The 24,612-nt window shown below is 40.0% G+C and overlaps 2 protein-coding genes and 1 non-coding gene across 7 annotated transcripts in view; 2 read left to right on the top strand and 1 right to left on the bottom strand.

Moving 5' to 3' along the window:
• Positions 1-2,241: 2,241 nt before the first annotated feature.
• On the top strand, positions 2,242-2,312 carry TRNAG-CCC. The gene has a single exon. It is a non-coding gene; the product is annotated as a tRNA-Gly (tRNA).
• Positions 2,313-4,930: 2,618 nt separating this feature from the next.
• Positions 4,931-12,951, top strand: PSMC1 (proteasome 26S subunit, ATPase 1). Of its 4 annotated transcripts, none has more exons than XM_032188837.1 (11): positions 4,931-4,997; positions 5,405-5,458; positions 6,232-6,328; positions 6,721-6,845; positions 7,346-7,531; positions 7,730-7,858; positions 8,485-8,581; positions 8,724-8,913; positions 10,259-10,410; positions 11,905-12,059; positions 12,641-12,951. In XM_032188837.1, exons 1-11 carry the CDS (start codon positions 4,995-4,997, stop codon positions 12,773-12,775), a joined length of 1,323 nt encoding a protein of 440 aa, XP_032044728.1. In that variant the 5' UTR covers positions 4,931-4,994; the 3' UTR covers positions 12,776-12,951. The 4 variants fall into 4 exon arrangements, with proteins under 4 accessions (XP_032044728.1, XP_032044731.1, XP_032044730.1 ...); XM_032188840.1 differs by having other exon boundaries at positions 4,953-4,976; XM_032188839.1 differs by lacking the exon at positions 4,931-4,997 and adding an exon at positions 5,207-5,277.
• Positions 12,952-15,972: 3,021 nt separating this feature from the next.
• The window catches only part of NRDE2 (NRDE-2, necessary for RNA interference, domain containing), a 28,487-nt gene continuing 19,847 nt past the window's right edge, over positions 15,973-24,612 (bottom strand). Inside the window, exons 9-14 of one of the 2 annotated variants that reach the window (XM_032189242.1) lie at positions 23,773-23,948; positions 22,754-23,140; positions 20,735-21,663; positions 18,408-18,546; positions 16,794-16,865; positions 15,973-16,183 (exon numbers count right to left, since the gene is read on the bottom strand). In XM_032189242.1, the coding sequence (XP_032045133.1) occupies positions 16,058-16,183; positions 16,794-16,865; positions 18,408-18,546; positions 20,735-21,663; positions 22,754-23,140; positions 23,773-23,948 (1,829 nt within the window). In that variant the 3' untranslated portion in view covers positions 15,973-16,057. Of the gene's footprint in view, positions 16,184-16,793; positions 16,866-18,407; positions 18,547-20,734; positions 21,664-22,753; positions 23,141-23,772; positions 23,949-24,612 lie in introns of those variants that run through there. The other variant, XM_032189243.1, reaches the window with a different exon arrangement.

The raw sequence follows: 24,612 nt of genomic DNA, 5'->3' as shown, positions 1-24,612 counted from the left end.
GGAGGACTTCATGTTCAAGGACATAAAGTTCACCCACCCAGATTATTCCTAACCATGCAGGGAAAATGTGGTTTTCCTGTTCTTCTGGAAGTCACGCTGCTGAGGATTTTTAATCTGCTTTATTATTTCCTTTCCAATGTGTAGCATAATCGATCCACTTTGGCATCTACTTCAGTTGGAGCAGGTAAATGTTCTCACAGGAGTCTTTGGGACCACTGGGGGGAACATGCATTGATGTTTCAGAGGGCTAAGCCTGTAGCTGCAGCCCTAGCCCTCCATTCTCTGGCAGCTGCTTGATGCTAATTCACGCAACATAAAGCTGCACTAGAGCTGGGGAGCCATCTCGGGGCTCTCCACTCAAACGAGCAATCTGCAGGTGGCTGTTAGCTGCAGTTTAGTCTTTCCTCCTGAGTAATAGTGTGGTTATTATGTGCAAGGAAAGAAAGGCAGGGCAAGAGCTCCTGACACCTTGGGGATGCAGCAGTCCCTGCAGACAAGAGCAGGCTGAGAGCTGCTCTCATCCACACTGAGAGCAAGGCAGCTGCAGAATATCCCATGGATGGGGAAGGCACAAGGACCACCACTGTTAGCAGTTTGAAAACACAGTGCCATGGCAAGGAAGAGCACAGACGTTCTGACTAACAAGACAAGTCATGGAAGATTGAGTGAATCTGTTCTAAGGGAATGCTATCCTCATTTGTACATACCCAATAATCCATACCCGATAATTCATACCAAATGGGCTTTAGCTAAGAGCCATGGAAGGGGGTATGGACAAAACTAACACTCCTTTTTAAAATGAACAACATCCAATGAATTGTACTTTGCACATGTGTAATGTGGATGTCAGGAAAAGAATGGACTGAAGGTGACATTCACATTTTTAAAATTATAATATTAGCCTTGGTGATGGGAGAAGGACAAGGTAATCATGCTGCCTAGTGTAAGGCACTTACGCAGCTTGGTTAAAAAAAGCCATCTCCCAAGTTCGCTGGATGGGCAATGTCAAGTAAAAGACTCTAAAAGTCTCTCCCAGAAGGTGATAGTTCTGAATTGGTGGAGAAACTTCTTGGTTGATTTGGAGGGGAGGCTACAGGGAGTCAGAACCCTGCCTATAACTCCCCTTCATGTAGTCATGTGCCAGTCAGCAAGTGGTGGGAATATCTTCCAAACCCACTATACGTAGTTGCAATAACAAGACTGATCTTTTTCTTATCTGGAGGTTTGTTTAAATCTATGAAAACATTTAAAAAAGCTTTAGGTGCCTTGCTATGTATTAAGAAATAGAGATTAAACTCAACAGTACAAGCAATCCTGGTGATTTCCTCAATGTACAAAGCGAGAATAAACCTCCCTGCTAGCTACTAATCCCTGCCCCAGTATTCCCCCAGACCCCAACTGCCCTCTTCTTCCCCAAAAGCTTGGTAATAAAGATGTGAGCTTTACAATATGCCTAAAAGATCAGCAGTAAGCTTATGTCAGAATAAAGAAGAGGGAGTAAAAAATACTGTAGAAAAAACACAATGAAAAAAAAAAATCACCCTCCCCGAACAATGCTCAACATTTTTTGATATGAAGGGCCAGCTTTTTGATGCTCTTAAAGCTACATTCATTTTTAGCAAACAAGGGACCGTATGTTCTTTTTTGCTACCCCTGCTTGTTCACTCTTTCTAGTGAGGGCAACACAAAAATCAGAGGCACTTTGATCATTAAACTTATTTATTCTTCACATTTCCTAATTTGACATCATCCAAGCTCTGCATCTAAACCAAAAATCTGGATGTTGATAGCTAAGATGTGCAGCCAGGTTACATGAGTGTATTTCTATAGCGCTCACAGTTAATCAGCATTGACAACCCCAGGAATTCAAAACCATTAACCAGATCACCCCAAATCAGGAAATTGGCTTAAAAAACACAGTATTTCCCTTCTGTGATTCTTGCTTTCTGCCACAACTGTTTCATAGCATGTATTTAAGTTAATGAGTTGGATGACAATCTTGACAACATCCTTTTAATGTAGCTCTCATATTCTAATATTTATAAAAGCTACAAAACCAGATTGCTATCACAGATGTGTCTTGTGAATTCAGAAATGCAAAGCTGAGCTTTTAGGTTCACCCCACACTCCTACCATTCTGGTGAGTTTATGAAATAATTCTCCCATTTCAAATGACTGCTAAGCTACAAGACACTAAAATCTGGGTTTTATAAGAAGTGACAAGAAATCTGAATCACAGCTGCACCGCTGGTGTAGTGGTATCATGCAAGATTCCCATTCTTGCGACCCGGGTTCGATTCCCGGGCGGTGCATGGTAACTTTTTGAGTTCAGTTTTGGGCCCCTCAGTACAAGAAGGACATCGAGGCCCTGGAGCATGTCCAGAGAAGGACAACAAAGCTGGTGGATGGCCTGGAACACAGGTCCTGTGAGGAGTGGCTGAGGGAACTGGGGTTGTTTGGTCTGGGGAAGAGGAGGCTCAGGGCAGACCTTATTGCTCTCTACAACTACCTGAAAGGAAGGTGTGCGGAGCTGGGGGTCAGCCTTTTCTAGCAGGTAACTAGTGATAGGACTAGAGGGAATGGCCTCAAGTTGCACCAGGGGAGGTTCAGGTTGGAAATGAGGAGACATTTCCTCTCAGAAAGAGTGGTCAGGCTTTGGGACAGGTTGCCCAGGGGGTGGTGGAGTCACCATCCCTGGGAGTGTTCAAGGAAAGGTTGGACGTGGTGCTTAGGGACATGGTTCAGGGACTACATTGGTAGTAGGGTGATGGTTGGACCAGGTGATCTTGGAGGTCTTTTCCAACCTCAATGATTCTGTAATTCTATGAAACCAGTCCTACCAGGTATAATTGTAAATAAATATGGGTATACCTGAATCTAAAGTGAGATTGAAGAGAGGACAGGTGTATATATTTTAGTGAGAGGATAGTCGTTTAGCGATACAGTGTAAGATTAAATAAATAAATAAATAAATAAACAAATAAACAGGTATGATCCTGTAAGACAGTAAATTCCATACAGTATGTGTTACAAAAGCACAGTGACTGCTCCTGCAGAGAAGGCAGGCACTTGGGTGCTGCAGGGGACAGGTGGGGAGCAAACTTGGTGGGCCCAAAACAGGGACGGGGCTGCTGTGCCCAGCTCTGTGTGTGCAAGCAGTGGGAAACAGGCTCAACCCCAAACAGGTGTTTGGTTCTGGGTTGAGCACATGCTTGTGTTCAGTCTGTGCTTTACTGTTGAGAATGTCAGTGGAAACACTGAAAGTTTCTACAGCTTTTCCCCAGGAAGGTTGCAGACAGGTAGTATGTTTACTTGGGGGATTTCTTCACTAGTGTTCTTTCATGGCTGCTTATAGGAAAAGCAATTCTTAAAAGAAAAAAACTCTGTGCTTTTATACTGAGTAGCTGATGGGAGAGATGAAAGGAAGCATCGAGTCTTGGGGAAAGAAAAAAAAAAAAAAAAAAAAAAAAAAAAAAGACTAACTTTGAATACAAATTCAAAGAATATTTACTACTCTTTCTCCGCTGCTGCTGCACTCCCACACAGATCTGCTCACAGCAAGGAGTCCTAACAGAAAATTCACCACAATGTTTCTTTATTGGCAGTTAGAAGTCCCAAAATTTAGATTTCATTCCTAGACATACATTTAAAAAAACTCACTTTCTTTGATTTGTATTTCCATTCTTTCATTACTGAGAAGGTTTTCTGGTTACTCTCTCTGCAAATAACTGTAAAACAAGGTTGGTTGCCTTCATTTATTTTGAAAACACAGATGGAAAAAATGTTACAGGAAAACAGACTTTTGGAAGAAGAGCTGCTGGCTTTTTATACACAAAGTTAATTCCTGTTTATATTGTTGGAACAATCAAAACACATGGTAGCTCACACTACAGGTGGAGAACAACCTGTACTGGTAGCACTCTGTAAACACTTGCTGCAGGCAGTACTCAGTGCGCTAGTTCAGGCACAGGTCCAGTAGAAGATCCTTCCATCAGTATTGCAAAACATTACCTCTGTTTTTGTTTTTGTTTTTGTTTTTGTTTTTGTTTTTGTTTTTGTTGTTGTTCCTTCTATGATTCTATTATTTATTTATTTATGGGGGAGATGGGGGAAAAAATATTTATTTATGGGGAAAAACGTTGGGGACCCAGGATTTGGACTTGATGATCCTTATGGGTCCCTTCCAACTCAGATACCCTATGATTCCGTATTTCAGGCTACTCTCTGTAGTGTTCACTTATCTGTTTTCACAGCACCAGGCCACACATTGAGAGCAGACTTTGCAGTATGTCTGCCAAGGCTAAGACATGACTGACAGTTTTGTCACCATGGTGTATTTAAATCCCCTGCCATGACACCAACCCGAGCAGGATGGCTTCCCTCACAGGTGCAGACAGCAGAGGAGAGCTGCAAACACAACTTGTGGCACAACAATACCAGAGTGCTTTGAACATTTATGAAAAGACCCCTCTCGTCATGGTTAGGAGGGGTCACTTGGACTGACAAGGAAGACTAAGACACGCTTTTCCAATGCATCCAGATTTAATATAATTTTACAAGATTTAGTATCGTTTTTATGGATATTAACATTGTGTCAGCTGGTTGATGATGAGATGTAGTGAGCATTGTGTGCTTCTGGTTCTGACATGAACTAAAGCGTAGGAATTTCTGAACATCTCCTGAGGGAAGGGAGAGTTGGAAGCTCCTCAGTCTCTGGCACTGAGGGGCAGAGCACACCGCTCCACTCGTTTTAATCAACAGCTGCCGCCCCCAGACTGCTCAAAACGTCACGCTTGGCTGTCACGGGATGTTTCTTCCGCTAAGAAAACCAGAAAAAGTTACACAGCAGCGGCGCCTAAAAGGGCGGCCGGGAGGAACCCAGCGCGCTCCTGCCGGCAGCGTTTGTCCCTCTCGGCGTACCGTAGCGCCGCCATCGCCCTGTCCCCTGCCGGCTACCGTCGGGCGCAGCGCTTCCGGTGCGGTGCGGAGGGAAGATGGTGAGGGGGGGACGCGGCCGGGGCTGGGGCCGCGGCGGGGCCGGGGCTGGGGTGAGGGGGGACCGGGCTCGGCCCTCAGCGCCCCGGCGGGACCCCGGAGCCCCCCCCGAGCTCCCCGGAGCCCTCGGCGCGTTTTGCCGTTTTGCCGAGTCACGGCGCGGGGAGCGGGGCAGCGCCGCGGGGCCGGCCCCGGTACTGTGAGGGGCAGCGCTGCCCACAACGGCCGCCGGCCCGGCCCTGCCCTGCCGCCTGGAGCCTCTTAGTGCTGTGGCGGCGGGAGGTTTGTGTAGGTGGGGGCTGAGGGGGCCTTCTGCTTACACGGAGCTGCGCTTAGGCCTGTGGGTTGCTGCCTTTCCGCGTTTATGTGCCCCTTGTGATTTTTTTTTATTCTATTTTATTTTATTTAGGGTCAGAGTCAAAGCGGAGGGCACGGTCCTGGTGGTGGCAAGAAGGACGACAAGGTAACTGAACCCAAACAAACGCCTTTTTCTTACGGCTGTGCTACTGCAGAGGCTGGCTGCCGTGGGTTTTGTTCACAGTGTGGTTATGTTTGCATGAAATGTTTTGTCTCTTCTGGATGCACACAGGAGAAAGCAGGTTGCCGTTCAAAAATAGAAAAGGGAACTTTGGTGCAAAGGAAAACTGAAAATACTTGGCAGTAGAAATTTACTTATAAAAATAAAAGCCCTGTAAATCTGCCTGGGGTAGGAAAGCCTTTAAGGTGGCAGTTAAGTAACTGGTTTTGATTTGAAAATGGCACCATACAGGTGTTTGCATGAGGTCTTTATGTAATGCTGTGGAATCTTAGAGGTCAGTTTTCTTAGGAAAAGGCAGTATAATACTGTGTGTGGTGAGCTGTATATGAGCCAGTAAACTGAAGGCACGTTACATGTAGATTAAAACACAACAGAAGTGTTCAGTGTCAGTGTTTTCCTCATCCTTTTGTGTATGAGTTGTTTGTGATTTAGTTCAGGTTTCAGCTTTCTGTGTTCCCTGAAAATGGAAGAAGCCTAAAATAAAATAAGCGGGAGAAGAAATTTTAAAATTTTCTTAATACTGCTGAGATTAATACTACTTCTGGGCTTGTTTTTCCATATCATAAAGGAAACAATTTTGTTATGTAGTCGTTCAGTTGAAGTTGAGCTCTCAGTCTGTGTACCTAACCTCTGTGTGTGTTTTTTCATTGCTTTTATTCTGATTTTTTTTTCCCCATGAAATTCCCTTTATGGATAAGGACAAGAAGAAGAAATATGAACCTCCAGTTCCAACCAGAGTGGGGAAAAAGAAGAAGAAGACAAAGGGACCAGATGCTGCCAGCAAACTCCCTCTAGGTGAGCATTCTGCCTGCCCCAGCAGTCCTGTCTCCGAGATGGGGCTGTATGTACAGCCCGGGACACAAGTGATTAAACCACAAGGCCAGATGTAGTTTTGTTTCATAGAAGCTTAAAAAATACAAAATAAGATTGTTGTTATGCAAGATGCATTCCATGGATTCCCATTTAAGAGACAGACATTGAAATTAGGAGAAAAGTAGGGGAAATAGCATTTAAAAATTTTTTTGACCAGAATTTAGTGCGGCAAGATTTACTTAATGGTGTCACTTACTGATTGCTGTTTGTATAGAAAGTATTGTCAGAAAGTAAACCAGAAATTCTGATGATGAATTAATAGTTAATGGATGAATTAGGTCGACTTTGACCTAAAATTTTACTTGTGATTGCAGTGACTCCTCACACACAGTGCAGACTCAAACTGTTGAAATTAGAGAGGATTAAAGACTACCTGTTAATGGAGGAAGAATTTATCAGAAATCAAGAACAAATGAAACCTTTGGAAGAAAAACAAGAGGTGAGCTTTGAGTGAACTGTTAATAATAAAATGAGTGCTCTAATGTAATCTGCTTCATACAGAAGCAATGGAAATAGAGTGCCATGAATGTGTGAGTCAATGTAAACATTACTTGTATTAAAATCTTTCCTTGCATCTCAGTTACTGTTTGGAAGGTAGGGTATTTTTCTAGTGAAAATTTCTAGAAAGAAAGAATATTTTCACTATGTGTATCCATATACTAGTGTCCATAGGACTAAAATAATTGTGAATTCTGTTACTGGCCTGTGCTTTTATGCCTTTCGGGGCAGTGAAGCAATAGCAAAAATTAGTTCTGTTCTTTTTGGCTTGTAAAATTAATTGACTAATACAATGAAATTCCCAAATGTGCTGTCAGCTTTTAACTGTGTTGCACTTCAGCTGAAGATAATACTCAAAATTTTGGCCCAACCAGAAATTAATGAATAGTAATGTTTTTGCCTGTGTTCTTAAGTTGTTTCTTGGATTCTCCTTGACAACAGGAGGAAAGATCAAAGGTGGATGATCTGAGGGGAACACCGATGTCTGTGGGTACCTTGGAGGAGATCATTGATGATAACCATGCTATTGTGTCCACCTCAGTGGGATCAGAACACTACGTCAGTATTCTGTCTTTTGTGGACAAGGACTTGCTGGAGCCTGGCTGCTCTGTTCTGCTAAATCATAAGGTGAGTTATGCAAGATGATAAAAGAAGCACATGCTCTTCTGCTGTTTTATCTGGCCTCTGTTCTGAGGATCACAGGATTACAGGGTCTGAGGCTAGTGCCATTTATTTCATGCACCTAACTGTATGGATGTTGGGTTTTGGTTTGATCTTGTATCAGTGCTGCTAGCTAACTTTAACAACTCTTAATGCTTGCCTTAGGTTCATGCTGTGATTGGAGTCCTGATGGATGACACGGATCCTCTAGTTACTGTGATGAAAGTTGAGAAAGCTCCTCAAGAAACATATGCTGACATTGGTGGCCTTGACAACCAGATTCAGGAAATCAAGGTATTCTGATGTGCTAATTTGTGCTGTTAAGTGAACTATAAACATAGCTGTTAGGTCAGGAGCCTGAAGGAGCAACAGCAGAACCAATTGGCTCTGCTGTTGCAGGATACGGTTGGGTTTCTGGGCTGCAAGTGCACATTGCTGGCTCGTGTTGAGCTTCTCATCAACCAACACCCTCAGTCAAACAGCCAACTCAACTCTTTTGCTTTGGATACACATCCAAAATCACAAATATGCTTAAAACATTCATCCATAGCATCTGGTAGTTCATACTGGAAAGCATCATTTAAGGAAAGTCTGCCCCCTGAAGCACTCCACCCGTGTTTGAGAGCCAGGAACTGCTGAGTTCTAAATTCATCATGTGTTTAGGTTGAAGTAGGGGGTACTCTCACTGTTTCAACTTGACGTGTGAAGAGAAGCAATACGAAGACCTATTTAGATAGAATAGTTGCCTGCCTTAGAATTGCAGGCAACCAAGATGCATGTTTTTCAAGGTCTGCCTTGCAATTACTTGCGTTCTTTTTGTCTTTCTTACTTTTATTAATGCAGTCCTGAAGAACCCCACAGATCTTCTGTGGAGAGTGCTCGCTGTTTATAAAAACACATTTGTTTTTGTCATGATGCAGGAGTCTGTGGAGCTTCCCCTCACCCATCCTGAATACTACGAAGAGATGGGTATAAAGCCCCCCAAAGGAGTCATTCTGTATGGCCCGCCTGGCACAGGTATCTTAGAGTTCTGTACCAAGCTAGCACGAGAAAAATAAATTACACTTGGGTAGTGTTAAACCACTGCCCAGTCTGTCACAAATTTGATATGATTTTTTTTTTTGCCTGCAGACTAATTACAGTATTTCTTTGCAATTAGGTAAAACTTTACTGGCCAAAGCAGTAGCAAACCAAACTTCAGCGACCTTCCTGCGAGTCGTTGGTTCAGAACTTATACAGAAATACTTAGGTGATGGTCCAAAGCTTGTGCGTGAACTGTTCCGTGTAGCTGAAGAGCATGCTCCGTCCATTGTCTTCATTGATGAAATTGATGCCATTGGTACAAAGAGGTACGGTGTTCTAGCTTCCACTTCACACAGAGGTATTGCCAAGGACAGTAAAAGGCTTACTGGAAAGTCTTTTGCAACCATGTTGATACTCTGTTTCTTAGCTCTGCTACAATTTCTGTATTATTTTTGATTTAAGCAATTTTTGAAAAGTAAAAGGTCAAATATTCAGACTAACCACAACATTTTCACGTTAAATAGGTATGACCAGTGATTTAACCTCTCTTCTCTTGCTACCTGGTTTCATGACACAGCCTCTTGCACTGGAAGAGGGCACCGTGCAAGTGTCTGGCATGCTTTCAGTGCAAGTGCAAACACAGAAACTGGCTTTAGTGATTCAAGAGTAAAGCAGTGTATTTAACACTGAGTATGCCCATGTGTTGTTTGCCTTTCTAAATAGCTAACTGAACAGTTATAACTAAGTTTTTAGAATGATGTGGGAAGTTACAGAGTGTGATGTCATGGATGTGGAATTTGATCAGCATTGCTTATGTCAAGCTAAGCTGCTGTACAGCCTGTAGCCAAGCTGTATTTATTTGAAGACTCCTTGGGCTGCTTGGAGCTCTCCAATTCAGATAGTCCTTAAAGCAGTCATATGTTCTCCCTTAAATAAACAAAATGATGCTCATGTATCTTACTACCCAGCTGCCACCCTCAATCTCCAGTATGGAAGAGCTTCTGCCCCATGTATTTCAGCATATGTAGAACAGATGGGACAGATGGGGAAGTGGGTAACACTCAGAATTTTTCATATACACTATGTTGCTTCAGACTGTTCCTAAACATGGATAAGGCTTTCTGTATGAAGAGTACTTAGTCTGGTATTTGCAGAGTAAAGTGACTCACGCACGAAGCACAGCACTGCATCCCCTGGTACCTGTGTTTTAGTAAGGGCAGAGTAAGACAAGGAGCCACGTTAGTAAGGCTGAAAGGCATACAGTTGTACCTGTATGCATAAGGGGAAAAACAACTGTCAGGCTTTATTTTCTGCCAGTTTGGATGCATGTCCTTTTAAAAATTAGTGTTTTTTTTCTTTTATATTTTTATTCATCTGTTAAGGATAAATGAGATTTCCAACTATATTACAGACATTGGATAAGAACAGACTTCTTTCATGTAATTGCTATTATTTTCCACAGCTACAAGAATAGATCAGTGCCTTTGTGCTTACCTAGATGTCACAATTAGATTGTGAAAACCTGCCTTTTGCATTCTATAGGCAAATGTTTAAAATTCTGTTGTAACATGGGCATATTAAAAAGGCCATTTTGTGTATTTATGGCAGTTAATGTGAAGTATGTTCTTAAATTTGCATAGTGCTTTTTCTGACTGTGTTGTTGTCTTAAAGGTATGACTCAAATTCAGGTGGTGAGAGAGAGATCCAGCGGACAATGCTGGAGCTGCTGAACCAGCTAGATGGATTTGACTCTCGTGGGGACGTTAAAGTTATCATGGCCACAAACAGAATAGAAACACTGGATCCAGCTCTAATTAGGCCAGGTAAGAGACTTCCCCCTGTGAAAGGACTTGTCACACAGATTATTAAACAAATGGGCTGGTCAAAAGAACGCATGTCAGTGGTTTGTCTCTATTCCATCTGTGCTAGTGTATCTGTTAAAATCAGAACTCAGTCACAAGGGATTAGTGAGGGAGAAATAGTATCTTATTTTTATGTGTGTTACATGTTGAGCCCAGAGCTTGAACGGACACACATACTATTTTTAAACGGCCAGTAAAAATGTACCAAAACCCGCATAAATACATGCGGTGTCTTTTAAACGATAAATTTGAAAGCCACAGAGAGATCAAAGGAATAAGCTAAGCTTCCTGGTAGAGTCTCTGAATAAATCTGAAATATTGAAGGAGTTGTAAAGATACTTTTCTTCTTAAGTAACACAGGTAAAATAGAGAGCAAAGATAATTCTAGATTAATCTGATAGATAATTCATCTGAGGGGTCAATAGACTTTATGGAACCAAGGAGTTTAGAGAAAAATTTCCACAGTATGAAGTTGCCAAGGTGTGATTTTTCAATAAGCTGTTTTTGTCCCCATCTTAGGCTTACCCCTCCAAATCAAAAGCAGTTGTTTGAGAACTGAGCAGAAAATACTGTACTGATGTTAAAAGCCAAGTTAGGGTGGTCTGAAATTAAATGGAAAGAAACCTCCTATACCTATCATGTATTTTAGTTACCGTTGCTTGAGCAACCATGGTACTTCTGGCAGCTTGGTAAACTCTGTTACCAGTGTGTGTATTCTTCTGGAATACTGTATGTGGTACCATCAACCCCTTTTACTAAAGACTAAAACTAGAGAAGAAGTGTGATCTAGAGATGGAAAATAGCATTCCTTTTAAAGATTATTATGTTGGAAGCATAGGAGCTGCAACAGCTTTCAGGCAGTAGGGACTTCAGGAAATAGCTGGCAGGAACTTCCAGCAGAACTTATGCAAAGGCTTCTTTCTACATATAGGTTTTACAGTGCTACATAATACTTACAACTTTTTTTTTTGAGAAGATTATATTGGAAGGGTTCATGTTGCCACAGTAACTTACTCCTTTTTGTGTGTATGTGGCAGAGTTAAATGTAATCATTTAGCTTCAGAGCTAAATGTAATCTCAGTAAAATGAAGTGTGTTACAAGAATATAGGTATTGGATTAACACTTCTCTGTGGTATGATGAATTATTCTTAGCTTCCTTGAGTCATGTAAATATATGGTTTTTCATGCCTCCCAAGTAAGATGCCTTTTACTTGCAGTTACACAGGATTTTACAAAGCACCAGTGCATCTCTTTTCAGCTCCACCTTTGTGTTCATTACAAACAGAACAGTCTGATTGTACTTTCCACTGTAAGACATGATTGATTCTGGCATGAAGATAGTTACCATCAGTATGAATTTGAAACATTCTTCCTGCTCTTTTTCCAGTAGAAGCACGCACACAAAAGAACACAACATCAACAAACAACTAAGAGCAAACTTTTCTTTTGTGCAGGACGTATCGACAGGAAAATAGAGTTCCCTTTACCTGATGAGAAGACCAAGAAACGAATCTTTCAGATTCACACAAGCAGGATGACGCTGGCAGATGATGTGACATTGGATGAGCTGATTATGGCAAAAGACGATCTCAGCGGTGCAGATATTAAGGCGTGTACATCACCATTGTTCATTGTTCAAAACCTAAATCCCAAGTTTAATTGTATCCAAACCTATATGGAATCATGCAGAAGTATCCAAGATATTGTTAATCATGCAAAACAGTCCAGCATATGAAGCGTTTTTTAGAGACAATGCTGCACACAGATAAAAAATACAATTCTAGATTAGGAAGCAGACTACTATGTCTGAAGTAAACAGAGCTCTTGCTAGAGTTACCACCATGGCATTAAGTTTCTTTTGTCATCCCAGTGCAAAAGTGTAACAGTCTGCTGTTAAGAGCTGGATACCTTTGTTCTGTGGGCAGGAGGGAAATGGAATTATTGTGAAGCTGCCTTTTTTTTTTTTTTTGCCATGGAAATACTACATTATGGGAAGACATCTGGCTTTATCCAGGTTGTGTTACATGCTTCAGCACTACTAAACAGTATGAAAAACTTCATTTTAATTTTGCTAATAATCTTTAGCACTACAGCCTGTGGTGAACCTTTTCATATAGCTCTAGCTGTCTTCTGAGGTGGTGTTTGAAGTAGCTGCAGAACCAGTAACTTTTTCTGCTTTCTCTGTTGTAGGCAATTTGTACAGAAGCTGGATTGATGGCATTGAGGGAACGGCGAATGAAAGTAACAAATGAAGACTTCAAAAAATCAAAAGAGAACGTTCTCTATAAGAAGCAGGAGGGAACCCCCGAGGGACTGTATCTTTAAGTCATCTCTGCCTGTTAAGGAACTTCTGGAAACTCTTGCCTGGTTGAGATGACTGTTGTGTGTAAAACCACCTAGTCTAGCTAATTCTCATTCCTGAAGAGGTTAAATTCTGGTGGATTGTGGTTTTCAGTCAGTGTAACGCTTTGTTTCCCAATAAAACATTTATTTGAACTGAACTGCTTTGGTGGTAATTAAGAATTACTTACACTGTTGTTGCTTTAGTCAGGCTTGTGTCCACCAAGAAGTGCTGGCACACCCCTGTGCACAGTGAAGAGCACATTGGGAGGTTCCTCACCGCTCTGTTCTTGTTAGGCAGGGCCATCTTGTACAAGTACTGCAACTTGCCTCTATTCTTAGAGTACCTTTTTTTTTTTTTTTTTTTTTTTACCCTGGGTGGGGAGCAGGTCATGCCTAACTAACTAGTACAAAAGTCACCTCCAAGTACCTCGCTTTCCTAAGTAATATATACATAAAAATTAATGAAAAAAATTAAACCCTTAAAGTGTATCTGTTACTGAAAAGTACTCTGTATCTAGCATTTGTGCTTCCAAAAACAAGAAATATTTAGGTCTTTACACTAATATCACTGAGTAATCTGTTTGGGTAAAATACTTGTACCATTAACAAACGGCAGTTCTCATTTATTTCCAAACCCTACATGCTTAATTTTAAAAGTTGTTTTATATATATTTATATATATATATACATATATAACTAAAAGCTGTAAGTTTGGTATACAGAATGCAATTAAGTAGAGCACAGTCTTTGCTGTGGAAACTTTCTGTGGGAAGAAAATCTGGACAGTAACAGAAATTTGGAAGTTAGTTACACATAAAGCAATCCCTTTGATAACTGCCAGTGCTGTTAACAACAATGGCAGCAGCAAGGCCAAGAGATGTTGTTTTTCCATGTTAAAGTTGTGGTTCATTGTTAAAAACAAATCTTACATATGAGGGGAATGTTTATCTGGATGACAGGAACCCTGAAATAGAGCTGGTTTTCATCTGGAGAAAGGCAAAAAACAGCAACGTTTATTACCCATTCCTGTAAATCTTATGAGATCTGTCTCCCTCAAAAACTCACAAAAAGCCAGCACTTTTTTAGGCAAGCACTTTCTAATCATGACAGGAGGCCTCGTCTCTGCTTGTTGGGCTCAAGAGCTTTAGAACATGCAGTAAACAAGGCTTTCTTTTTTATCTGGGACACAGTGGGTAAGGCAGGCTCGAAGCAACAACCACAGAGAGGCTGGTGGAACTGACAAGGAAAGCTGCAAGGTATTAAACAAGATCAAGAACTGTGTTCTGGTACACTGACTACCACAACATTAGCTGAAGAAGATACATATTTGACAAATGTTTAGCTTTTAAAGCAGAATTTAACTTCTACCACTTTCTCCAACATTTCTGAACTCAAATCAAAAACTTCACCATAGAGACAAAAAAATCTCATGGGGTCTGAATTAAAAGGCAAGACTTACTCCAAGAGCACCACTGAGTAACCAGCCTCTGACCATCCCAAGTGAAGGAAGCAGCTGTAGTGAGGCACCAGGAAAAGCTGTGCAAAAGAGAAAGAGAGGAAAGACCCCAGAGGAAGGATCACATGGAATAGAAAGGTGATTGAAGACGAGACACACACAGGAGCACAAAAATGCTGCCCCTCATCCCTACCTCCACGCCTCTTCCAGGTCTTTAGAGGAAATGGCATTCTGCTTTGACAGGAGAGCAAAAGCAAATTATAAAAAAAACCTACTTTTTGATGTCACCATTCAATACACTAAGTAACTCTTACCTCCAATTCAGGTGGTCTCATATTGGAAAGAAGAATGGATTTTAAAGATAACTAAGCTTTGGGGAAAAAAAGTTATTTTATAGAAAAAACAGCATCACCTACAATCACCAGGATATTTTAAGTCTCTTAGAATATGCACTATTATTTAAAAATTATGCATGTTCCCTGTAACATTTATAATACTTTAACAAAGATGAATAAATGAAGCACAGCCTAAACTAACGTGTATCTTGTGCTATGCCACTATTAGGCAAAAATGAGCTAGAGCTTGTGTGACTTTCTCCAGCCACAGTTTTCTATGTAATCATCTCTCTCCAGCTGGATGACCCACAACTGTTTTAGTGCTGTTAGTGACAGTTGTTTGTTTTCTTCTAAAAACCAAACCAAAACAAAACAAAACCAAAATCTCTGAAACAGTTTCAGGTACTCAGTAGCTGCAGGTACTCTATTTCAGATGAGGATCTAGTTTCTGAGTATTTGGGTGTCCTGAGCAGGAATGCTAAATGCAGTCTTTTAGATATTTCAGCATCTTCTGTCTTACAAAATAAACGTGTAACAATTATATTGCTAAATTGTTACCATATTTCACGTTATTTCTCTAGAAGCTGGCCTAAAGATTCTTGGAATTGAAGCTACTAATGAGACAGTCATGCTTCGACTATTCTGCCTTCTTTGGTGAGGATTAAATACAGCATAGACCTCTACTTCTCTCATGATGATTGCCTATATTTGGGTCAAAATAGAGTAATCAATTACAAAAACTTTTTTTAAACTGGGCTGCTTAGAGATGCACTATGGATAAAGTTTCATTGTTGATACATTAACAATCTTATTAAATTAAGAAAGAAAGAAAATCGAGTTCCATTTGAATTTTAAAAATTAAAGGTATATTTTTCATAAATATACATATTAAAATGGTCATCTGTCAAAACATACAAATACAAGTCCAAAATAGGTGCCTGCACAAGCAAAGATTTGGCCTTCACTGTTTATGAACAGATGTAACTGTTGTTTGACTCGGTGGTTATATATACACACGCATACCAAGCTGAAGGAAATTACTGAAGTCTGCCAGCTGGAGGACAGTGGAGCATCCACTTGGCAGATGTTTATTTCCTGTGCTGTTCACCAAACCATAATTGGCATGTACTGAATCTCTATTGAACTCCAGGGAATGTAATTTCAAACAATAGAAGAAGAAATGTGGGCAACATTCAACAGGAGGATATTTGCGAGAGGGTATCCTTCTGTGGGAGCCAGGAATACTTCAGAGAAATGGATGCATTTCTGTGGGCAAAATGCAGTACTTGATCCCAGAATACTCACAGCTAGTAGAACTCCATTTTGATAGCAACTTGTACAAAAAAATTAAAAAAAAAAAAAAAAAAGTACATAGTACCCAAGTCCCAACAGAGCTCCAGCTTGTAGAGACAGTTCTAAGTGTTAGTTTTGGAACTAGCTTGTGTACTTTCTTTGCTCTTACACAATCTTCTCTTAGACTTCTAACAGTAGATCCAGCTCTTCCATAGGTACCCGCACTCTTAATTCTTTTTCAGTCATTAGATCAAGTGTCTCTTGTAGCTGATCAGGGAAGTACTCTATTGCATCCATATACAGTACCTGGAAAGGCAATGGTAAAATGAGAACTTTTTATCTGCCATTTTTCTATCACAGCAAGACACATAATAGAAAGAGTATGCAGACATGCAAACAACCCTGCAGCAAGAACACAGGAAATATCATACACTTCCTAAAAATAATACAAACAGAATTTCTACATTCACAGCAGTGCAGATGTTTAACCAAAGCCTTTTCCAACTGTTACTAAACAGTTGTATTCAAAAAGATAAAACTCATAGATCAAGAGGTGCTGGAGCATTTGCAGCATACTCAGCCATCATTTGGGGAGTTGTGGGTGCTCCTTAACACCTTTCTGTTCTGAAATGCAAACAGCCAAACAGCACTGACCACTATGTTTGTCTCCATTTCAGATCTTTTTTTTTTTTTTTTTTTTTTTTTAAAAAAAAGCTGAAGGAAATTACTGAAGTCTGCCATAAAACAAACAAACAAACAAACAAACCAGAAAATATTATAGTTGCTTTTTGGAAAGCTCTACTTTCATTTCATTTACCCATTATGATAACTACTAAATTATAACTTTTTTTTTTTTTTAATACAGAACTTCAAAAACTAGAGTACTGATGACAGGCTTATTTTTTTCAATGCTTACTTTTGTCCAAGGACAGTTCTGAATGGCTTTATAAAACAATCCTTTACTTTTTTCTTTTTTTCCTACTGAAACCTGTGTGAGAAAAAAAAAAAAAAAAACAACGTTCATAATTCAATACAGTAATAACTGAAATAATAAAACAACTGTCTATGAGACAAAAGAAATTCCCAACGAAAAGCTCGGTGTTCCTCTGTTGAGGAGTCCTTCCTACTATATCCTGTGATAGCTATACAGTTGGATAGGTTACAGTGATGACTACCTGTGTAATCAAAGAGATGTCCTTAGGGCGTTTCAGTGTTTTACTCGTGAGACAAGTAGTAGAACAGAGAGCAGCAGCAGAAGCTGCCACTGAATATTTCAGTTGAAGCCAGTGCCTTTGCCTGTATTTCACAGTAATATTGCAATGGACAAGAGTGTGCATCACTACCCAGAACTTACACCACAAAAAAGCATCTCTGGTACTGTGAAGGTGATAATATATTATTTTTGTGCACTGAAGAGACTATACCCATATGCTTTTTCACTCCAGATAAGCTTGTTACGGTTGGATAGCAAAAATATATTAAATGCATTGAGATGTTTGGAGAAGAAGAGCTCTTCAGGCACAAAATCACATTTTCTCTTGTTCTGACTGTTGCTAAAAATGAGCAAGTTCCCTTGTCAATTCTTAAAATCCAGAAATTCTTTTGCATATTATTGTGATGTTGGTTGCAGAAACTTGTGCTGTTCAGGTGTCCTGATCTCCCTTTGCCGAATAGTGATGCATATATACAAATAACTGAAAAGGGGACGCAAAGAGGATTGAGCCAGACTCTTCTTTTCAGTGGTGCCCCGTGCCAGAACAAGAGGTGAGAGGCACAATCTGGATCTCAGGAGGTTTCATCTGAGCATCAGGAAGTACTTTACTGTGTGGGAGACTGAGCACTGGCACAGGTTGCCCAAAAAGGCTGCAGTCTCCCTCCCTGGAGATCTTCAGAAGCCATCTGGACACGGTCCTGGGCAGCCTGCTCTGTTAAGTCCTGCTGAAGCAGGGGGGCTGGACCAGATGTCCTCCAGAGGTGCCTTCCAACCTCAGCCATTCTGGGATGCCGTGAAGTTATACAAGATCGGGATCTAGCTTTGACTGAAATATCAGAGTCCTTACAATTTCCATACAGAACACTAAAGTAGGTCTAAGATACGAATACAAGTCATCACTGCTTATTTATATAAAAATCATAAAATCCTACATTCCTTCCTTAGATTTGCTTCCTTTTTCCTTAAATTTTGCTACCCTGACCACTAGCCTCTATATTGTGAGACAAACCAGGGGGAATCCATCTATTGATATCTCATGAAGTAAGTTTTACTTGTGTGAGAGGGCAGCCACAATAACTTACATGCACCTGTATTAAAACCACACTGTCAGAAGCTATCACTCCTTCTGATCTTTATAAAGGAAATTTTCCCTAATATGCCAAAAAATAAGCAGCATTACAATTCACAAATAAGTCACCTTGAAAATCATATAGCTATGGCACCATTTAGTGTTTCTTTTTTAATATATCATCATAGCTGTGCCCATAAGAAATTCCAGATATGGTAGATGTAGTAAAATGGATACACTCTTCTTACCAGAAAGTTCAAATACATCCTCCACAGCAGCGGACAATGGGTACCATTTTCACTCTGAATGGCATGTTCAAATAGAGCTATAATCCTATTTGTTAATCCAGTTTCAGGAATAGTATAATATATTTCACCAACATCTGCCCTGAAACAGAGAGGGGAAAAAAGAAAAACATAATCACTTAAACACAAGATAAAGGACCACGTTCAGACGTAAAGATCAACATACTGTCTTCTGTTCATACAGCACTGTATATGGACAATTTTGCATTTCATGCTGTGAACTCTGAATGTCATAAAACTGATTTTTAGCACTTTCTAATCTAATCAACAGTTTTCTAAATAGGAAATTCCATTAAAAGTAGCTAAATGAGATATTTTGTGGAAATTACAGCATGCTGGAAAATTAACCCTGTTCAACTGGAGATGATTTTTCTGAGGATAATCATCTGCTATCATATAATCTTAAAACACTTACCTTAGTGTTCATTCCAGACATTGTATCATTCAAAACTTGGCAAAGCAGCTCAAACCAAATGCAAGTCTAGATCAAGAAGCCTTCTTTTGGTACCCAGGCAAGTCTGCTTAAATTTACCTTTGTAAGACCATCTGTAGGTCTTGTATCAAGCCCTAGGTTACAGCTCTGGATGTCAACTGTGATTGGAACAGGAAACCAGTTTCAAATCCCACAAGTTCCAGGCCCAACACAAAATGTTTTTCATGTTTTTCACTGAAGCAATTCTTTCTATCTACAGCTGATACAGACTGTCTTATTTTTGATGCTTGTGTTGGAAGAGCCTGGAGCACTCACGGCAGCATCACCTCTCTTTCTGCATTTTCCTATCCTGGCAGCTTGCTCCACTCAAGCTTAGTGCTCCTCATTTGACTCTTTCTTCAAGGGTCTTTAAGGTCATGTTTCCTCTCATCATAACCTTAGCCATGGCAGAATGTGATGTAATGTACTCTCCATGGAGCATTGTATCTCACCTTGGTTTATGTATGCTACTGTTTTACTCTTGATGTTCATTTCTTTCATGAATTCTATGCATTTAAACATGAAGAAATGAGAAACAGAACAAGAAACAGTCACACATACTACAGACCTTTGCTTAGTTTGTCACAACATTATAAAACATTATTTTTAATTCGTGACTCACAGGCCATTTATCTCCTTTGCAGTAGTTCAGCTGCACTCTTGCAACATCCAGCTTGTCCCTATACAAATGTAATTTACAGGAACAGCCGTGCTAGCAGAAAACAATCTGGAAAGGAGCTAAATGTCACAGAGAAAATCACCACTCTGGAATTTTAACATGGGTTTCCAGTAACGAGAATGAAAACCATCATATTGTCAGTCTGCAATTAACAGTAAATCAAATCACAATTGTCCTTTACATTTGATGGCAGTAGAATTTTTACTACAATTTAGGATCACAAACCCTGACAGCTCAGGAATGTCACTGCTACGAGTGCATGCCTGTTGCCAGACTGAGGCAATCAAAGCAGTGGGCACATCATCATTTTAAAGCATACTGATAATTTCATCAAGTGCTAATATTGTATGCTTACAGCTATGGAAAGCCTCCAGATAACATTTTCCTAGAAATCTCTGTTGCTATGTGCAGACACAAAGAACCAAGCTGGCAGTATTGTAGATACACAGGTAGCATGGCATAGGTAGCTTGTAGCAATGGGTTGACAAGAGGCTAAGGTTTAAGAACAAACATATACCTCTATTCCTCACATTTCTTACCCCTTTTTTCTTTCCTGGGAGCATAATACCCAAGCCCAGACCACACCACAAATTCAGGAAATTTCCAGCCTCTTCTACCTAGCAACAGCCCCATATAAAAACCGAACCCTCAAGTACTCACTATGGAAACAGATCTGCTACCACTGTATTCTGCGACTCAGGAGTAAAGTAGGGCAGTGAGCTCAGACAGAAACCAATATAGCTCTGTTTTACACTCCTTTTTGCTGTACATATTAAAATTCAGCAGTTTATAGGCTCATCATGTCTACTCTGGCCATCTAAGCAGGCTCTTAGTCATTTAAAAATCATGCAAATAAGTATGTACCATCCTGATGTCAGAGTCGAGCAATCAAATACAAGCAACACACAATCTGAGCCAGCAGAAAGGACATGAGACTAGAACCTAGGCCTTTAATTTTGTTCAGGATTCTGTCACCAGCTCGCTGTCTGGTCTCAAACAAATAACCCTCCCTAGTCATAGCATCTTCATCTGTAGAAAAGAACGACAGCATTTTCTCTCCTTTGTTACGTGATCAGACAGAAAAAAAAAGTGTTATCACAAGGAGCTGCAAGATATTACCTCTGGACGTGCTCAGTAAGTTTTTTTCTCATTTGCTCTGCTTGGATTGCAAACAGCCACGGCTCTAAAGAGCTGGTAGACCTCGTGACACCATCAAAAAACCTTCGTGCTTTGCTAGCACTGTGAGACTTCCCTTGGACCTGGATGTACGACCTCCAGAGGGACTGGTTGCTAGGATATCTCCTCAGTGCCTCCGTTAGGGCCTCTCGCAAAGGATTCAAAGGATAAACGCTAATTTTCATGTGGAACCTGAGTAAATTTGTGTGCAGCAGTGTGACAGCTTCAAGAGTGGTGGGAAGATTTTGAACGCCAGAATTCATTCCGGTATTTTCACATTTCTCTGGAGCAGGAACTTGAAGCTTTTCCGAAGCCTGTGCATATACCAATACCGCAGCATCGATCCCAACAGTCAAGTACTGGAACACTGCGTAACAACCAACCAAGTTAACCAGCTGGTTAGACTCACCGACCTGATCCCAATCAGAAACTGGTGTTTTATTTAAATAATCTTGCAGTGCATGCTCATACATCTTACGAGCTTTCAGGACATTAACAGATAACACTTGTCCATTATAGGGCACATACGGTCCACTTTCAGTCAATTTAGTCAATATATGAACAGCGCGTGACGTGACAGCTCCTTCCAGGCTTTCCAGGAGTTCCACTTCCAGCTGAGCATAAAGCAGACTGAGGCTGCACAGCTTGGGACTCTTCAATCCTCCCGTCTCTGCTGTGCTCAGAGCTGTGTCAAATACCTTCCTAGCATCAGCAGTGTTTCCAAGCAGCCATTCTAGGTAGGCATACAGTTTCCAGAGGGAAAGGTCATTTCGGTTGTCAGGTGCTTTAAGGAGATTCTTGGCCAATTTTTTACTTTTCCTTCCTTGTGCTTTCAGCTTCTTCTTGTTTTTTGTTTGGAGACACTGAACTACCTGCAACGAAGAATAAACAGAACACATTTTGAGAGAGGTGAGAAAAAAGAAAAGAAAAGAAAAAAGAAGAAAAAAAAACAAACCTCACAGCATTTTGATTTCATTACTGCCTTTGTTTTCATATTGTTCCATATTTCACCACTGGCCAGAGCTGTTGCTACTGAATACTGTAAGTTGTCAGAGCTGCCTGTTGCCAGCTTCCTCCAACATACCCAAATTGCACAGGCTTATCATCCTCATGCCTGGCACTGCCATTAAATAGTATCAAATTCCACTTGTTTAAAAGGCCAACTCATCCAAAAAAGGAGTTGCTATCCTGTAATGGTTGAGAAGAACTAAATAAAAATCCCTGTCTGGCTAGATGCAGCTTATGACCAGCACAAATAAATCTCCACGTAACTTTCACAGCAGAAATCTGCTGGGGAAAAAAACCTGGAGATTTCATGGGAAACCTTCTGGTTAGATGATGTTTGGGTAAAAGGCAGAGAACTCTTCCATAAAGAAACACAAAATTAAACTTTCTGAAGTGCTAAGAGAAACTGCAGTCTTTTGGGCATCTATTGGGCATCTAAGTGAACAGTTTCACTTAAATCCAGATTCAAGTGATAAGGTGTTATTTCCTTCAATAACACTGCAAAAGTAACTTGTAAAGGAAGCAGTGGGTTTCTTCATAAGGTGCTAATATCATGGTATGGGGGATTATGCACTTTGGGGGATTATGCACAATATATTGATGAAAGTTCTTGGCTCATTCACTTTGCCTTGTAAAAAGAACAACTTGCATCCACTCTTGTCTAGCATATGAAGTATCATATAGCAGTAGACAATATGTTAACATTTATCTAAGACTGCAAGAAATACTTTACTACATGAAAATATGCTTCTGTATAAAATGTACTGAAGAACAGGGTTTGTTGTTTGTTTTTTTTTACCCTTTTTTCTTTTGCCCCCAGGGCAATCTTAACTGACACTTACTGCTTTGAATACTCAGTCCTCTAAGACAATTTTCCTGAAAAGTTATTCTAATTAAACATAAACACACAAGGAAATCACACATCACAAAAGCAGTTATATGCAGATTTCTCATTACCTTAGATATTTCATACTGTAACCAACAAATGGACAGGTTAGATTTTTCCTTTCCTGAAAATAGCAGGTACAGAGCATGAAAAACATTCTGTATGAACTCCTCTCCATCCTTATAGTGGCCTATATGCTGTCTGCCTCTTAGCATCGTGTCCATATGACCAATACTGTTGAATCCAGATAGTGGCACATCAATAGACGTCAGTGGCTTTTCATCAGAAAGTACATTGTCAAAGATGTTATTTTCGTCCATGGCAATATAGAGGTTGGGAGGAAAGAGTTTACTTATACATGGCACTCCCAGGAATTGCAAAAATGAGTACAGTAGTTGATGTTGAAGGTCTGGATTAGAAAGCTGGATCATGGATGGTCCAAGATCATCAAATAAAACCTTTAAAACAAAAAACAAATCAAAACTCAATTTATGCAATCAAGTAAAATCAACAAACCTATGTAACTAAAGAAACTTTTGAAGTCAATAAAGATTTATAATTACTATTAAATGGTAAGGGAAAAGCAATGCATTTTCCCAGTCAGAAATTTTGGTAAATTTGCTCTCGAGAGATTTCTTTGCTCTAGATTATCAGAGACCCATACAGAACACTTACACAATGAAAGTCTAAAAATATATTATTGATTTTTCCAAATAAAAATGCGTTAAAAGGCCCAACCAATGTCTGACTTTACCTTTTCTCCCAAGAAAAAAAAAGTCCAAATATCTGACTTGAATCTAAATTCAGGCAACAAAACTTTTGTTTATTTAATGTGGATATCATCTTAAACACAGTCTGTGATATTTCCATATACAGCTGAGAGAAATCACAGAACAGCAAGGCTATTCACCTACAGCCCAAAGTTTACCATGAGGTTCCTATGGATTTCAGCAGTCTCAGCACAAAACCTAAGGTGACTTTTGAATTCCAAACAAATGAAAAAAGAATTACTCCTCTGAAAGTATCTGTTGGCAATGAATCCAAACATAAAGCTAATTTTATCTCCCACTGTTTATTATATTAGAGTGACCTGTCTTTCTGGATCTTCACAGTCTTCTTCAGTTTGGTTTTTGGTTTTGTCTGGCCTCCAAGGTAGCCAATGTCTTGCTTCACGAGAATATTCAATATCCAGCCAAATGTGCCACTTGGGGAGAGTTTTATCCTTTATTTCTTCATCTTCATCTATCTCTTCTTCATCATCATCATCTAAAAACAGATCAAAACACCCACACAAATATTAAAGAAAAATTAATCTATCACATCCAAAGACCAGACTTGACATATAATTTAGCTATTTTTAAAATGCCTGTTTATTATTAACATTGCATCTGTTTCCAAGATGGAGCTGAAAATTTCCACATCATAGTTCTGGGTTTTGACATCATCTCTGTAAGTGCAGGTTTCCAACCTATTTGAATCAGTAAATCAGTGTCAGCACCCAAACTTTATCACAGAGATAACAATAAATCCTCAGCAGGCTGTGGGGCACTTAACAACAGCAGTTTACAAGCCACAGCAAAGGGCCAGTAGCTACTTTTTTATGCAGTTTAGTTTCTTCACTTCATATCTGGGCATGGTATCTCAAATGCACTCTATGAACATTCATGTGCATAAAACATTTTACTTATGTTTCCTCAAAAAGCATTATCACAATGTTGAAACATTGCAAACTAAGACTGACAACGCTGCTTTAAAACACCTGGTATTTTTCAAAATTTTAAGCAACACACAACAGAAACGACCATTGTAGTTAAACATATACAAACAAAAGTATTTAATCTCATCCTACTTTTCTGATAATCCTTTTGGTACTTAGACGTTATCAGCACATTTTTCCTGTGATAGGTATATATTAATTCCTTGCTGTAAG

This window comes from Aythya fuligula, chromosome 5 (genome assembly GCF_009819795.1).
Source record: "Aythya fuligula isolate bAytFul2 chromosome 5, bAytFul2.pri, whole genome shotgun sequence".
Lineage (NCBI taxonomy): Eukaryota > Metazoa > Chordata > Aves > Anseriformes > Anatidae > Aythya > Aythya fuligula.
This window is presented reverse-complemented; position numbering and strand designations above follow the sequence as displayed.